We start from the raw sequence: 15,537 nt of genomic DNA on the forward strand, positions 1-15,537 counted from the left end.
CTGGTGATGGGTATTAAAGAGGGTATGTACTGAATGGAGCACTGGGTGTTATACGCAAACAATGAATCATGGAACACTAGATCCAAAAAAAAAAAAAAAAAAAAGAAGAGGCTCAGATGATCAAGGACTTTCTAAGCCATGGTAAGGAATACAAATTTCAAGTGCAATGGACAGTAGGTGAGTGATATGATTTGATGTACATTTTAAGATCATTCTAACTGCTGTGTAAGGAATGGATGCTAGCAAGACAGGAGTGGGGGTGGGGAGTTCAGTAAGAAAATGCTTCTGTAATCCATGTCACATGATGGTGAATTTGGACAAGGGCGTCACACAAGATAAAGAAAAAGATACATTTTGGAAGTGAAGTCAGTAGAACCTGCTCTTGTGTTTAATGGGAGTGAACAAAAGAGAACAATCAAATGTGATCAGTATGGTTTTCAAAGATTACTAACTGTAAAATAGTTATTCTTTAGAGTGGGACAAAAATCTGCCTCTCGCAGCTACCCTATATTAGTTTTAACCTTATCCCTGTAAAAGAAGTCCATGATCACCTTCAAACGTTGAAAGATTCTCATGTCTTCCCTCAGACTTCTCTCCTTTGCCTAAATATTTCAAGTGTTTTCAATCACTATTCAAGTAAGGTGGGTCTAGATCACTTTACTACTGTGGATGCTCACTTCTGAATGCCTCTCACGTTCATTATGTTTTTCTATGCGCAGCAATTCATGAACAAGCAAAAAAAGAGGTGGTCTAACAAAGCGGGATTTGCTTTTCACATTCTTCATCCTAGACAATAGCTTTTTATTCATGTCTTTGTGACTCATAATCACTGTCCCTGAAAGTCTAATAGGGGAAATAAGATGAGGACTTAGGATGGGATACAATAGGATCAAAGGAAGACCGTAAGAAAAGTACAAGAGGTCAAATGGGGCCAAGTTCAGCTGTAGATATGGGAGTTAAGAAGGGCTTTCATGGAGGAATTTGAATAAAAAATTTCGAATAATGAGAAAGATGCTGACAGGTGGCGGTGGTGGAAACTGGAGAGAGAAAGAAAAAGAACAAAACAGAGAATGAGAAAGAACGAAACAGAGAATGAGAAAGTAAGTACAGCGTGAGCAAGGCATGGGGCATCATATCTGTCCACGGTCACACGAGGTATGTGGAAACCAGCAAGCAAGGAAGTCAGAAAGGTAAGGGAGGGCTGTGCTGTAGGGGCTATGAATGTGACAATGGGAAATCCATCCTCAAGAGTTTGTTAGACAAAGGGGCAGGGCTGAAGGCTGGGGGCTTCAAGGAGATTACTCTGGCAGCAGATTTCTTTAGGTGAAGAAAGACAGGAGGAGAGAACACTGAATAATTCCTACAGGGGTCCAGGAAGGAAGTGATGAGGGGTTAAACAAGGCCTTTATGGAGGGGAAGGAAGGAGAGGTACAAATGCAGAGGGATAATAGTGGGGATAAAATTTCCAGGGCTTCCTAACTGCTCAAGGGGAAAGAACAAACCAGGAAGAGAAAGAAAACATGCCTCCTCACAAAGATAAAACTGAGATTCTACACAAAAACATCATTCTTCCAAACCTACCTTGATTACAGACTTAGATATAATTTTTGACTTCCTATCTATCACACATGTCTTTAAAGCATAACAAAAAGTTACTAAACTATCCTGCTAAATCATAAGGTTTGGGCCAGTAGAGGATTGGTAGGAAATGAAATCTTGTAATGGAAATGAAAGATATATTTAGACTAATATAGTGTCGGTGACTATTTTAAATCCCAAAGCACAAGAAACACCACTAAAGTGGGAAGTCAGATGGAAAGCACAGCATGGGGTCTCCCCTGTGGCTGAAAGTTCTTCATCTCAGTTTTTAAATGTTTTGAACAGTATGCCTTCTATGCTCTGTGGAGGGCCAACTGGTGTTCCCCACCCCCCCATTGCATTTGCTAAATACTGAGAGAGCAAGAGGGGGAGGACAAGATGGACGAGAAGAAAAAGAAGGAGGTGGAAGAGGAGGAGGACAGAGAGAGAAAGAAGGAAGAAGAGGGGAGGCTGCCTTAAAATGTTAAAATACAGAAATATACTTGGCAGCTAGGACAATGTATTCCTATGTAAAGAAAAAAAAAGAAAAAGAAAGAGCATCATCTTATTTCTTTGTTTTTCCTTGGGATTTTATCTTTTAATGGTTAGTCTATTTCCCAGATGACTTCATCCAAATAAAAATGCTGTTAGCACTGTTTCATTATAGCTTAAAAAGTATATTATTAAAAACTCAGAGGTTACACTAAAGCATGAACAACAGAACCAGATTCACCTATAATTTCACCACTCAGATAATCAATGTTAATATTTCACTTATATCCTTCTGGACATTTTGTTATGTGTATCTTTTTAAAGTAAGAATTAGCTTCTCTTTTGTGTCCTTCTTTATTTTTAACACGATACCTATTGTGGCCTCTTCCTTTATTTCTCCCCTTCTTGAAAGGTTCAGTCCTAAAGTCTGTAGGAGGAGCAGAGCAAAGTTAAGCATCAGCGCTGGGCAAGAAGTGCACATAGGGATGAGGTGATCCAGAGCTTCTGACTCCAAAAAGAAGTGGAAGGTGCCTGCATAGGAGGCTGCCCACGGTGGAGAATCAGAACTTGACGGGGTGAAGATCATGTCAGCCGCTGGGAGGACAGCCTGGCACAGGGTACCAAGGATGATGTGGGGATGCATGTGAAGGAGTGAGCCAGCAGAGTCAGAGGCCACGGCCGTGGAAAGAAGATCCCTCAGCAGCCTGAGGGAACCTATGGGAGGTAAGGACGATGCCTTCACAGAGGGGCACACTGCCAAGGGACACATCCTGGTGGGGTCTGGCCCTGCATGTGGTACCTAAGCCCAAGTGGGCTGTGAGGAGGAAGGATGTGTGTGGAGGAGAGTTCCCAGGCAGGTTGAAGCATTAAATTTATCAAGTATTTGAGGAGAGCCAGCATCTTCACAAAAGGAACTTTTAAATCCAGTAATAGTAAAGCTCTTCCTTTATTAAACATTTTTATAGCCCTCAAAATAGTATTACAATATTCTTCTCTCATGTTTTTGTTAACTTTTGTCTTAAGTATTTATTATTTTTCATTATTGTGAATAATGTGTTTTACACACTGTTTCTTTTTGGTATATAGAAAATCTATCCAGTTTAATACTTATTTATAATTAATCACTGAGATGAACTCTTCTTAGTTCTAAAATTTTTAAATTGATCCTCTTAGGTTATCTTAGGTTATTTATTCAAATTAAAGTTGAGCAGTCATTAAATCTTGTTAATATACAGTCACTTACGTCAAATTGCAGATGGGGGAAAGACCAAAAAATTTTAAATGGCCATTAATTAGTTAAATCATTGATTCATTTATCAAATATTTACTGAGCATATACTATAGCCCTAGCCAAGTTACCTAATCTGGATAATTCTGTTTTTCTCAACTGTACAATGTAAATTATCAAAGAACCTATCCAAGCATTAAATGAGACAAATCAAGCAAATTGCTTAGCAATGCACATGGCAAGTGCTCAATAAATGTCAGCGGTGATGACAAACACTATAAACTGCCCTTCCCGGTGCTGTATTAGTTGAGAGAATGGCCAAGCTCCTCTGTTTGCTTTTTTAAGCCCATTATTTCTTTTCCTGCCTCCCCTCCACCATCTGGAGTATGGCCCTAATTAACCTGAAAGAAAGGATTTTTCAGAGGGGCGCCTGGCTGGCTCAGTCAGTTAAACATCTGCCTTTGGCTCAGGTCATGATCTCAGGGTCCTGGGATTGAGCCCCATGTCAAGCCCTGTGTCGAGCCCCGCACTGAGCCCCACATTGGGCTCCCTGCTTAGCAGGGAGCCTGCTTCTCCCTCTCCCTCTGGTGCTCCCCCTGCTTGTGCTCTCTTGAATAAATAAATAAATAAGAATCCTTTGGAAGGAAGAAAGGAAGGAAGGGAGGAAGGAAGGAAGGAAGGAATGGAGGAAGGAAGGAAAGAGGAATATATGAGAAACTCCCTCTAAAATCTACTAACCTTCCCTTAGCTGTAATCCCCTTGCCTTCCATTTCATTTGTAATTTCTGAAGGTTTCTATACACAACAGGCCCTTAGTAAATACTGATGGATTTCAGACCAAACTGGAAAACTAAAAAACCCTTAAAAGGTCCCACTGCCCTCTGAACGTATTAGTATGTCAGGCTACTTAATGGACAAGACAGTTCCATAACGAAATCTGAGACGACAACGAAACTAAACTCATCCCTGTAAAATCTTACCGAGCTGTGTTAAAGTGTCATATGCAATATTACAATTAGAAATACAATTAAGAATAAATAAATTTTGAAATTTTGAAAAAAGAAATACAAGAATCATCTTCCCCTCCCACAAAGTACGCCACAATGTTCAGAACTGTTTGCTGGTCATTGCTCTTCAGCTTTGGAGAAACCGTACCTGCTTTTTCTTATTAAGTTGTAAACTGGAAAGCCGCTTGTATTGGCTACTAGCCAAAAGTCCAATCTCTTTCACAAAATGTAAGAGTGAGTAAAACCCAACATTCTGACTTACCCACTTCGGCCAAAGTTCTGATACAAGACTCCACGGAGGATTTCTGTGCGGGATTTGGCCAGGTACAATTGTAAATTCTGAAGGCAGACTGCAGCAGCTGAATAAAAACAGGCTGATGTGTCTGAAAACAGAAAGAAAGTAGGCATATAGGCCACTAAAGCCATTAACACTCCTAACATGGCATCTGTGCATTAGCAAAAAGGCTCATCAAAATAAAACACAGCCCAGTATTTTTTGAGCATCAGCGCCACTGACAGAGTATCTCATTCAACAACTATTTATTATGTGTACCCACTTCATGACAGGCACCATGCCAGACACTATAGAAAATCGATTATTTGCATTTTAACTATACACTTAATCAGAAAAAAATTGGCATTTCTTGAAGCCAATGACATGAATTTAAATATTTTTTTAATATCTCTGTTTTGTTTCCGAGTATAAGTAGAGCAGGTGCTCTGAGTTTGTTTATTTGACTGTATGTTTTGGTTTCATATGATGTGCAAGGCCAGGAGACAACAATTTTGACCTACAGAAACAATTTCATATGGTTCTAGTAATTTAAAAGTTTTCCCTAAAGAAAGTACAATTCAAAATGATATTTTTATAAGGGTAATACATGATCACTATAGAATTTTGGGGAACCACAGAAATGAAAATCACCAATACTCCTACCATGTAGAGATAATCAGTATAAACATTTTGAAGATATTTACCTCCTGAGTTTTCCTATGTATATAGGCACATATGTTCTTTACACATACAGATTTGGATGATACTCTAATGCAATTCTGGGGACTGTTTCACTTAATATTACTTCACAATCATTTTCTTTAGTCATACATATTTCTTTTAAAACATGATTTCCATTTGTTATGTAATAAGCCATCCTACAGACACACCATAATTTATTTAGCTATTCTATTTGTGGTCATTTAAGGTCGAAGCCAATTTTTAAGTATTATAAATACTTGAATGAAAATCTTAGTATATAAATTTCTTCTAATTCCAGACTAATTCTTAGTATATAAATTCCTGCTAATTACTAAGGTGGAATTTATTGAGTCAAAATGTGTATCCTTTGAAAGAATCATTTATTGCAACACTTGTCAAACAGCCAATATACTGATATGAATGTTTCTTGTTATACTTGGAGGGAGAACAGGAATAATTCAATTTGAAGATGGGGCCTCTTTACTTAAAATAAAACTTGGTAAACTCAGAAACAGCATAATAGTAAATAATATGAGAGAAAAGTGACCTTCAGAAGTGTAGGAAATGACTTCCTGACCAGATTAAAGTTTATTCCTACTCAAATAAGGTAAATAAACTCTGTGTGACAGAATGCTCCTGTGTTTGTTTACGTTACCTGGAGGCTGGTACTATTGTCTGAAAAGGGGGAATTAAAGAAGCCGCTCACAATGTTCATTATTGATTCAGTGACACACTTCTCCAAGAAGGTGTCTGCGTGTTTCCGGTCTGTGGTTGTGTTGCAAACCTGGAGAGAAAAATTGAACAGCTCAATACATTCTACCACATCTTTGAATTCTAGCTCAGTACTGAAACCTTGTAAAAATTGCTCTGAAATTGTTATTTATAACATTTCTTCTGCTTTTGAAAGTTGCTTTGAATAGACATATTTCTGCCAAAATCTATTAAAATTGTATCATTCTGCCATAGCTGCTCCTTTAAGTTTGGTTGTCATTTCATCCTTGGAAGAATTCTTTCACAAACGCCCCCAGTCCCTTTCTCCTGCTCTGCTTCTCCCTACTTTTGCACACCAACCTTCTCCCTCTGTTCTCAAGCATGGCTTTGCTGGAAACGTCCTTCCATCTTCCACTTAATGTGAGGAAATCAAAGAGGAACAGTCATTATAAGAAAGTGGTGGGCGCCTGGGTGGCTCAGTTGGTTGAGCAACTGCCTTCGACTCAGGTCATGGTCCTGGAGTCCCGGGATCGAGTCGCACATCGGGCTCCCTGCTCAGCAGGGAGTCTGCTTCTCCCTCTGACCCTCCCCCCTCTCATGTGCTCTCTCTCTCTCTCTCAAATAAATAAATAAAATCTTTAAAAAAAAAAAGAAAGTGGTGAATGTGATTAATGGTGGTTTATATCTCTACGTATTTTCACTTATAAAACCTGGCCCAAATTGGAGGATGCAAACAGAAAATATTTGGCAAGGGAAGTAGAAAGCTACAAGAAGATATAACTCTTTCCAACACTTCAGACCTTTTCATCCATAGCATAGATGCTCCGGGAAGCACCGAAGTGTGCCTTTGCATGCTTCCTTCCCTGAGTAGGGCTGAGCAAGAAGAGACAATACTAGCACTAAGGATAAACCAGAAAAGAATACAGGCCTGGTTTCTGCCCTGATTTTTTATGTGATTAAATGAGGCAGAAATTGGTCATTTTGTGAAACAAACCACAAATTTCCAAATATGTCAGGGTAGACAAATTGCAAAAGCTAAGATACATGATTAAAAACAAATGAAAAAAAGCTGGCTAATAAAAAGAACCATGAAGATAAAAAGAAGAAAAAAGTGGAGGGGAAAAGCATAAAAAACTGGGGCAGAGTAACAACATTTAAATATTCACAGTGATGGTGGGGAAATATGGTGGCCAGATGTTCCAGATGTTCTTAGACAATCCAAATTTCTACATCATTTCTTTTTCTTTTCAGTAAGGTGATTCATCAAAAAGAATAAGTAATTATAACTTAATTTGATATTGCTTTAAAAACCTTTCACACAAATAAGTTCACAAAAGAGAAAAATTCCCTTCTCAAATGTGTGTCCCAAAGTTTTGGTTGGGGAAATAACAGTATTTGCCGAATGCAGGTAAAAGAAAGAGTACGGGGATTGCTTTGCTTCTAAATCACTTCCCATCAGGGCTCTTCATTTTTTCCTCATCTATTAAGTGACACCTCCCTCACAGGGTTGTATGAGAACTAATCTTACAGTTATTGTAGGGAACAGTGCAATTAAAGGAAATAAATGATGTCAAATTATGCAATCTTTTAGCCAGCATTCAAGCAGGTAACATAATGCCTGGCATATACAACATGTTCAATTAATGTTTGGGACATGAATGAATCAATTCACTTTAAAAATGAAAGAATAAGAAAGAACAGGACTCTTATGTTGTTTCAGGTTCACTCTGGGTTAGGCTATATTTGTGGAACAACAGGACTAAAACTGAGTGTGGTCTCAGCACTAATATAAAATTAGTTTTCCCATGATGGATATGACATAGGATTTATTTCGTTTAGTATTTTTCCAGCACTGGCTTTGATACTGAAATTTTCTGATTCACAGGATAAAAATATGTTAAAGTTGAAGAGGTAGCTGACCAAATCTACCATAACCAGCCCAAATAAGCTTCTTCCTCATCCAGTGACATTTCACACAATTGTGGGGGGCTCTGCCGAGCTATTGCAGTACCACCCTGAATTACCTGCAACTGGACATTCGCTAAAGCACCACTAAGAAATTTGCTTTCATCAGTGGATTAGTAAAAGTAATCTATTTCTAGATAAAGACTTTCCTCAAAATCCTGGGTTTACAAACCTATTCCTCAATCCATTTGAACAAGAAATTCTAACAATTTTTCAAGATATTTTTTCTGCCCCATATGAATGATAATATTTTTGTACCTCCAGAAACTTGCATCCTACATTGCAATATCAAGGATAGGCAAGAGATGCAAGAAGCCACTTTACTTATTAAAATCTTTTCAAACTTTCCAGGAAAAAAAAGAACCCCCCAAATAACAATATTTCTTTATCCATTCTGTCTTTCATTTATTTTTACTGCCTCGTTCCAATAAAGATCGGAAATGATTCAAAAAAATGATACCACATGAAATTAACTTTGATGTGTAATACATGTATTTTCAAAATTTCGATCTATTTGCACATATTATTCGCATACTATTATTTCCTACAAAGCATGGCCCATGTGATTCTCTAAACACTTATTTTAAAAGGTTATGTGATGAGCACTGGGTGTTATATGCAACTAATGAATCGTTGAACACTACATCAAAAACTAATGATGTACTATATGTTGGCTAATGGAACATAATAAAGATAAATAAAGTTGGAACTTTGAGGAATTGCAAAAACTAAAAATAAATAAAAATAAAAGGTAATATTTATTCCATCATACCAATGCACCATCATGCTTTAAATCCATTTTTGGAATAAATTGAGGTATACATAACCAAAAATATAAATCATTTTCTTGTTTTCCTAGTTATTTCCTTCTTGCTAGTCTTTTATGTGATTTCCCTAATTTTTTTTTCGCAACTATAACGAATTGTGCAAAATTCTTACATTTACTTTCAGATTTTTGGTGTATATTCTACCAAAAGAGGAATCACCAGATGAGGATATAGAAACGGTTTTGTACTGTCGCTGGGCTGATCCTCTAAAATAACAAATGTACAGGGCGCCTGGGTGGCTCAGTTGGTCAAGCGACTGCCTTCGGCTCAGGTCATGATCCTGGAGTCCCGGGATCGAGTCCCGCATCGGGCTCCCTGCTCATCGGGGGGTCTGCTTCTCCCTCTGCCCTCTTCCCTCTCGTGCTCTCTGTCTCTCATTCTCTCTCTCGCAAATAAAATCTTAAAAAAAAAAAAAATAAAATAAAATAAAATAACAAATGTACAATGTTATCAACAACCTATGTGCGGATATACAGGATGGTCCCTCACTATTTCCAACTAGCTCTTGTTTTCAGGCTCTGGTTGGGATCAGCTGATGTGAGGCACTGGCAGAACAGAGTAGGAGAAGAGAATTCAGGGACCTACTGGACCTCTGCTTCCAACTCCATCTTCTTCCCCTCACAGAGGTTCAGGCAGTGTCTGAATTTCTGGGCGCAGCCCCCACTGAGCCCTTCAGCAGTGTCCCCAGTAACAATGGCGCTGCCTTTGCCCCTTCATGCCTGGGTGCAAACAGCTTTGCAGTGTCCCCAATTCCAGGGTGCTCCCCTGTGCCTTCTTGGTCCCTTTCACACTGCCCACACCTCCTGGAGGATGCCATCTGGTTCCCACGGAAACTGACTGTTCCACCTGTAAATTATCATTATTTTCGCCCATTTAATGATACCTAAAATTTATTTTGTGTTTCTGACATTGCTAATGAGGGTTGGCACTTTCCACATAATCACTTCATGCCGATATTTTGTCACGTACGGATGATTCAAAATCCTCTAACCACTTTAAGTGAGACCTGGATAATGACGGACACATGACATAGCATTTTAACATATTTTTCATAATAAGCTCTTTTGGATTATCATTTCACATATATTTTTCACATTCTGATTTTTTTATTTAGAATGTTCATTTCATTAAATTTCATTGTGTCAATTCTTAGCATTCAGGCACTATTTTTTATTTAGATTGTTTCTATTTATTTAATATAAAGAAGAAAAAAACCTCCCTTCCACAAAAGCAAAGGATATTCTACACATTTGTTTTTTTTTTTGGAGTCCTCCTCCATCCCTGTACGCATCCTGACTCCCATTTAACTATTTACGCTATCTAGAAGTTTGCTGCTGTAGTGACCTGATTTTTGGATTCTGATCAATTTTCTCCAATATTGATATCCATCCAACTGTCCTCCAAACATTTACTGAACAGTGATTTCTTGTCTCACCCTTAGGTTGCTTGAGGTTTGTCTTATATCACTATTTATATCTCTCTGGTATATTCCATATATCATAATTTTTAAAATATTTTAAAATCTGTAAAATATTATAAAATATTAAAATAATCCCAAGCTCCACGTATCATTATTTTTCAAATTATTTGTTTAAATTATTATTATTTAAATTAAAGCTAAATTTTGGGGTGCCTGGGTGGCTCCATCGGTTAAGCGTCTGCCTTCAGCTCAGATCATGGTCCCAGGGTCCTGGGATCGAGACCCTGGGCAGGTTCCCTGTTCAGTGGGGAGCCTGCTTCTCCCTCTCCCTCAGCTGCTACCCCTGCTTATTCTCTCTCTTTCAAATAAATAAATAAAATCTTAAAAAAAAATAAACTAAAGCTAAATATTGGATTAGGATTTAGGACAGTGAACCAAACAAAATAAAATCCCTACTCTTACATAAGAGTTTTTACTCTAATCGAGAAATACACGCAAAAGACAAATTAATAAATACATAATATAAGTGGAAAATAGAGAAAATAGGATACTCTAGAAGAAAAATAAAGAAGGGCAAGCTGTACAGGGAGGAGGAGTATAGCTCCTTTTTATGCTACCGGAGGAGTGGGTATGGTGGAGGATTACTATTTTACCTAACTTGCTTGGGGAACCTCTCTGGATAAGGCAACATTTTAACAAAAAACTGAAGGAAGTGAGGAAACAGCCCTGGAGGTTTCTGGGAAGAAGAGCAAGGAAAATCTGTCTCCACCAGTAGAATATAAGTCCCTGGACCTGGGAAACTAGTCTGACTTGCTCACCACCGCACATGCAGGACCTCAGCACACAGTAGATATAAAATCATTTGCTGAAAAACAAATATGAAACATTTCTAGACATAATTATGCCTGACATTTCTCCCCTTGCATATATGATGTCCCTTCTCTCTTCCACTCTAAAGTCACTGCTACTCTTCCAAAATGACAGATGGGATTTGAAAAGTTAAATGCTAGAGCAGCACTGTCCAATAGGACTTTCTGCAGTGATGGAAATCCATATAAGTGATGTCAAACTTGTGCTTATTGGGCACTTAAAAGGTGGCCAGTGCTACTGAAGAACTGGATTGTCCATCCGATTTAATTTTACCTAATTAAAATTTAAATTTAAATGTGGCAAGCTTCTACCCTGCAGGATAGGAGAGCTCTAGTGCCAGTAACATACTTTTGATCACACAGACCAAGGAATACAAATCCTAAGGATCGTTTTTGTATTCCTTGTAGACAGTAGACAAGTTCCTCTAAATAGCTGAGGTGATATCACGTATTTATTTTAATTTGCATCTCTTCATTCATGAGGCCAAAACTTCCAAACATTTGCTTTTTAAACATCTCCTTTTTAAAAGGTGAGTCATCGGTTCATACGCTCAGTTGGCTTTCTTAGAATTCTAAACTCATTTTTTAAAAAGATAATATTTTTCTTGATATCAATATATATTAATTGTAGGAACCCTGAAAAAAATACAGAAAATCACAAAATAGAAAACAAAAATTATCTTTAATACAAAAATCCAGATAAAACCATGGTTATCCTCTTAGAATCCTTTCTTCTAATCTTTGTGCTCTACCATGTATATTTTACATAACTGAAATTATTCTAGATAACCAGTTTTGTCTTCTCCTTTTTATACTCATCACTCAACCATTAGTACTTCCCACATTATTAAAAATCCTCAAGAAATAATCTCAATGACTCTATAACATCAATCTTATAGATATATCATAATTTATTGAACCATTTCTCTATTATTAGATTTTGAAACTATTTCTTACTGTATATTATTATAACAGCATGTTGAACTTCTTTGACCATAAATCCTTGATATCATTTCTAATTATTTCCTGAGGACAGATTCGTGGAAAGTAAATTATTTGACACATTAAAAAGGTATGACGGTCTCTTTTAATGTATTACCAAAATTCTTTTCAGAAAGACAGCATGAATTTACAGTCTCATCAGCAAAGTATGCGAACCAACATTTAATATTATCTCTTTACTTTTATCTTTTTGCCCTTACAACTTTGATAGTTAGAAACTGGATCTTATTCTTCATTGTATTTTTAAAAAATTATTAACAGTTGACTATTTTTTTCAAGGGTTTGCTTGTATTTCCTCCCCTATAAGTCATGAATGCCTGGGTCTTGACCATTTCATTATTAGATCATTAGTGCTTTTTCTTATCTATATAGATCAGTTCTTTTTTTTTTTCTTTTTCAAGCATTGGGCCTTTAAAGGTTTATTTATTTATTTTAGAGGGTGAGGAGCAGAAGGAGAGGAAGAGAGAAACCCAAGCAGGCTCTGCACTCAGCACGGAGTCAGACGTGAGGCTCGATTTTACAACCCCGAGATCATGACCTGAGCCAAAACCAAGAGTCGGAAGCTCAACCGACCGAGCCACCCAGGCGTCCCAAGTTCTTTATGTAAAGATTATTTAAGCCTTTTTAGAAATATTAGTAACTTTTTTCTATTTTGATTTTTTATTGCTATGTGTGATGTTTTATGTACTTAAATTTGAAATTTTCAAAAAATGAAACGTCTATTATTTTCCTTAGCTATTCTCATTCACTACTTTTATGCTTAAAAAGAACCTCTCATCCAAAGACAGATAAATAGCCACCTACATTTCCATCCATTTTTATTGTTCCACATTTATTTCTAAAATCTTAATCTAATTGCAATTTATGCTATTATATGATTTAGGTTACGAACTGAGTTCATTTCACCCCAAATAGCCAGTGTCCTCAAGTGGCATTTTGATTTAGTTCAAATCAACAATTTTTGTTGAATGTCTATTCCATGCCAAGAATGTTCTATGTACCTGGGATCTATCGATGAATAAAATATACAAAAATCACTACCCTAATGGAGCTTATATTATCACTTTAATGTTACCAGGAGTAAGCAAACTACAGCCCATGGGGCAAATCTAGCTATAGCCACTCGTTTACATATTGTCAATGCCTCCTTTCCCTTTAGTAATTGCTATAACCGTAATAATAGTGGCCTGAAAAGCTAAAATATGAACTACCTTGCTTTCATGGAGAAAGTTTGCTCATCCCTGAAAATTACTAATCACTTCCTTACTAATGAGTAATAATTTCTTTATGATATATTAGTATCTACATAGGTAAAAATCTGTTTATGCCTATTTATTTCATTCCATTGATATGTCCACTTAATTCGATGCTAAGACTACACTTACTTTGTTTTCAAATGGACTTCTTAAGTATTTTTCACTTCAGTGGACATTTATTTCACAAATACATATGAACTACCTACTATGTGTGAGACACTGTTCTAGGTCAGGTGTGCAGCAGTGAACCAAACAGACAAAATCCTTGCCCTCTGTTTGTTTCAGTAGGAACAAATACAAATGTATATAAAAATGTCACATGGGGATAAGTTCTATGAAGAAAAATGAAGCAAGCGAAGGGGTGGGGGGCAGAAGGAAAAAGCTGCTACACACAGGGTGGTAAGTGAAGGCGTCTTTGAAGACTTTTAAGCAGGAACATGAAAGAAGTCTTGAGGATACCTGGAGGACCAATTTTAGCCACATGGAACACAGAGGAACAACTTTTCATGAGTCTAATATCTTTGCTGCCTGCCTAAATCTGGTGTATTTACAGAACACGGATACTGTTTGTCAGGAATCAGAATGGAATTAAGTGTGTGAAACCTAGCACCAGTTTATTAAAAACAGTCTTTCAGGAAGATTTTCTTATATGGGTCTTAGCAAGATAAAAGATGAGGGGCTACAAACAGGAATAAGAAAGATACTAATTAAGACTCTTTAGAGAGTTTTACCCAAGAGCAAACAAAAAAGAACCTGGTAGAAATGACTCCAGAGCAACATGAAGAGAAAGGTGGAAGGTGGTATGAATGCCACTACATATTAATATTTCTTTTGCCTTTTAGGTAATACTGTTCTCCAAACTTCTACTAAAATAATCATCTGCCTTGTGCTGGCTGGACCCCACCTGAAACACTGGGTTCCACCCCAAATGCCATACTTTTACATTGATTGATTTAAGAATGTTGAACCACCCTTGCATCCCAGGGATAAATCCCACTTGGTCGTGGAGGAAGATCCTTTTAATGTACTGCTGGATCCTATTAGCTAGGATTTTGTTGAGAATTTTGGCATCCATATTCATCAGGAATATTGGTCTGAAATTCTCCTTTTTGATGGGGTCTTTGCCTGGTTTGGGGATCAAGGTAATGCTGGCCTCATAGAATGAGTCTGGAAGCTTTCCTTCTGTTTCTATTTTTTGAAACAGCTTCAGTAGAATAGGTATTATTTCTTCTTTGAATGTTTCGTAGAATTCCCCAGGGAATCCGTCAGGCCCTGGACTCTTGTTTTTTGGGAGGTTTTTGATCACTGCTTCAATCTCGTTACCGGTTATTGGTCTATTCAAGTTGTCTATTCCTGTTTCAGTCTTGGTAGTTTATAGGTTTCCCCAGAAGGCATCCATTTCTTCCAGGTTGCTTAATTTATTGACATATAGTTGTTGATAATAATTGTTTCTATTTCCTTGGGATTAGTCATGATCTCTCACCTTTCATTCACTAATTTTATTAATTTTGGATCTTTTTCTTTTTTTTTGGATAAGTCTGGCCAGAGGTTTATAGATCTTATTAATTCTTTCAAAGAACCAGCTTCTAGTTTCGATGATCTTCTCTACTGTATTTCTGGTTTCTAATTCACTGATCTCTGCTCTAATCTTAATTATTTCTCTTTTAATGTGTGGCTTAAGCATTGTTTGTTGTTTTTTTCTCCATTTCTTTAAGGTGTAAAGATAGTTGGTGAATTCAGGATTTTTCTGTTTTTTTGAGTGAGGCTTGGATGGCTATGTATTTCCGCCTTAGGACGGCCTTTGTAGTATCCCATAGGTTTTGGACCAATGTGTTTTCATTCTCATTGGTTTCCATGAATTGTTTAAGTTCTTCTTTGATTTCCTGGTTGATCCAATCAATCAATGTGATAGAACACATTAATAAGAGGAGAGAGAAGAACCATATGGTCCTCTCAATTGATGCAGAAAAAGCATTTGACAAAATACAGCATCCTTTCCTGATTAAAACTCTTCAGAATATAGGGATAGAGAGAACATTCCTCAATTTCATAAAATCCATCTATGAAAAACCCACAGCGAATATCATCCTCAATGGAGAAAAGCTGAGACCTTTCCCTTAAGATCAGGAACACAAGATGCCCACTCTCGCCACTATTGTTCAACATAGTACTAGAAGTCCTAGCAACAGCAATCAGACAACAAAAAG

General features: G+C 37.2%; 1 protein-coding gene across 1 annotated transcript in view; it reads right to left on the minus strand.

Annotated features, from left to right (window-relative positions):
- ITPR2 (inositol 1,4,5-trisphosphate receptor type 2) overlaps positions 1 to 15,537 on the minus strand; it is an 838,078-nt gene that overhangs the window by 226,389 nt on the left and 596,152 nt on the right. The window contains exons 34-35 of the mRNA XM_081818942.1: positions 5,936 to 6,064; positions 4,507 to 4,687 (exon numbers count right to left, since the gene is read on the minus strand). Of these exons, the coding sequence (XP_081675068.1) occupies positions 4,507 to 4,687; positions 5,936 to 6,064 (310 nt within the window). The remainder of the gene's footprint in view (positions 1 to 4,506; positions 4,688 to 5,935; positions 6,065 to 15,537) is intronic.

This window comes from Leptonychotes weddellii, chromosome 5 (assembly GCF_054177405.1).
Source record: "Leptonychotes weddellii isolate Sample4059 chromosome 5, ASM5417740v2, whole genome shotgun sequence".
NCBI classification, from domain to species: Eukaryota; Metazoa; Chordata; class Mammalia; order Carnivora; family Phocidae; genus Leptonychotes; species Leptonychotes weddellii.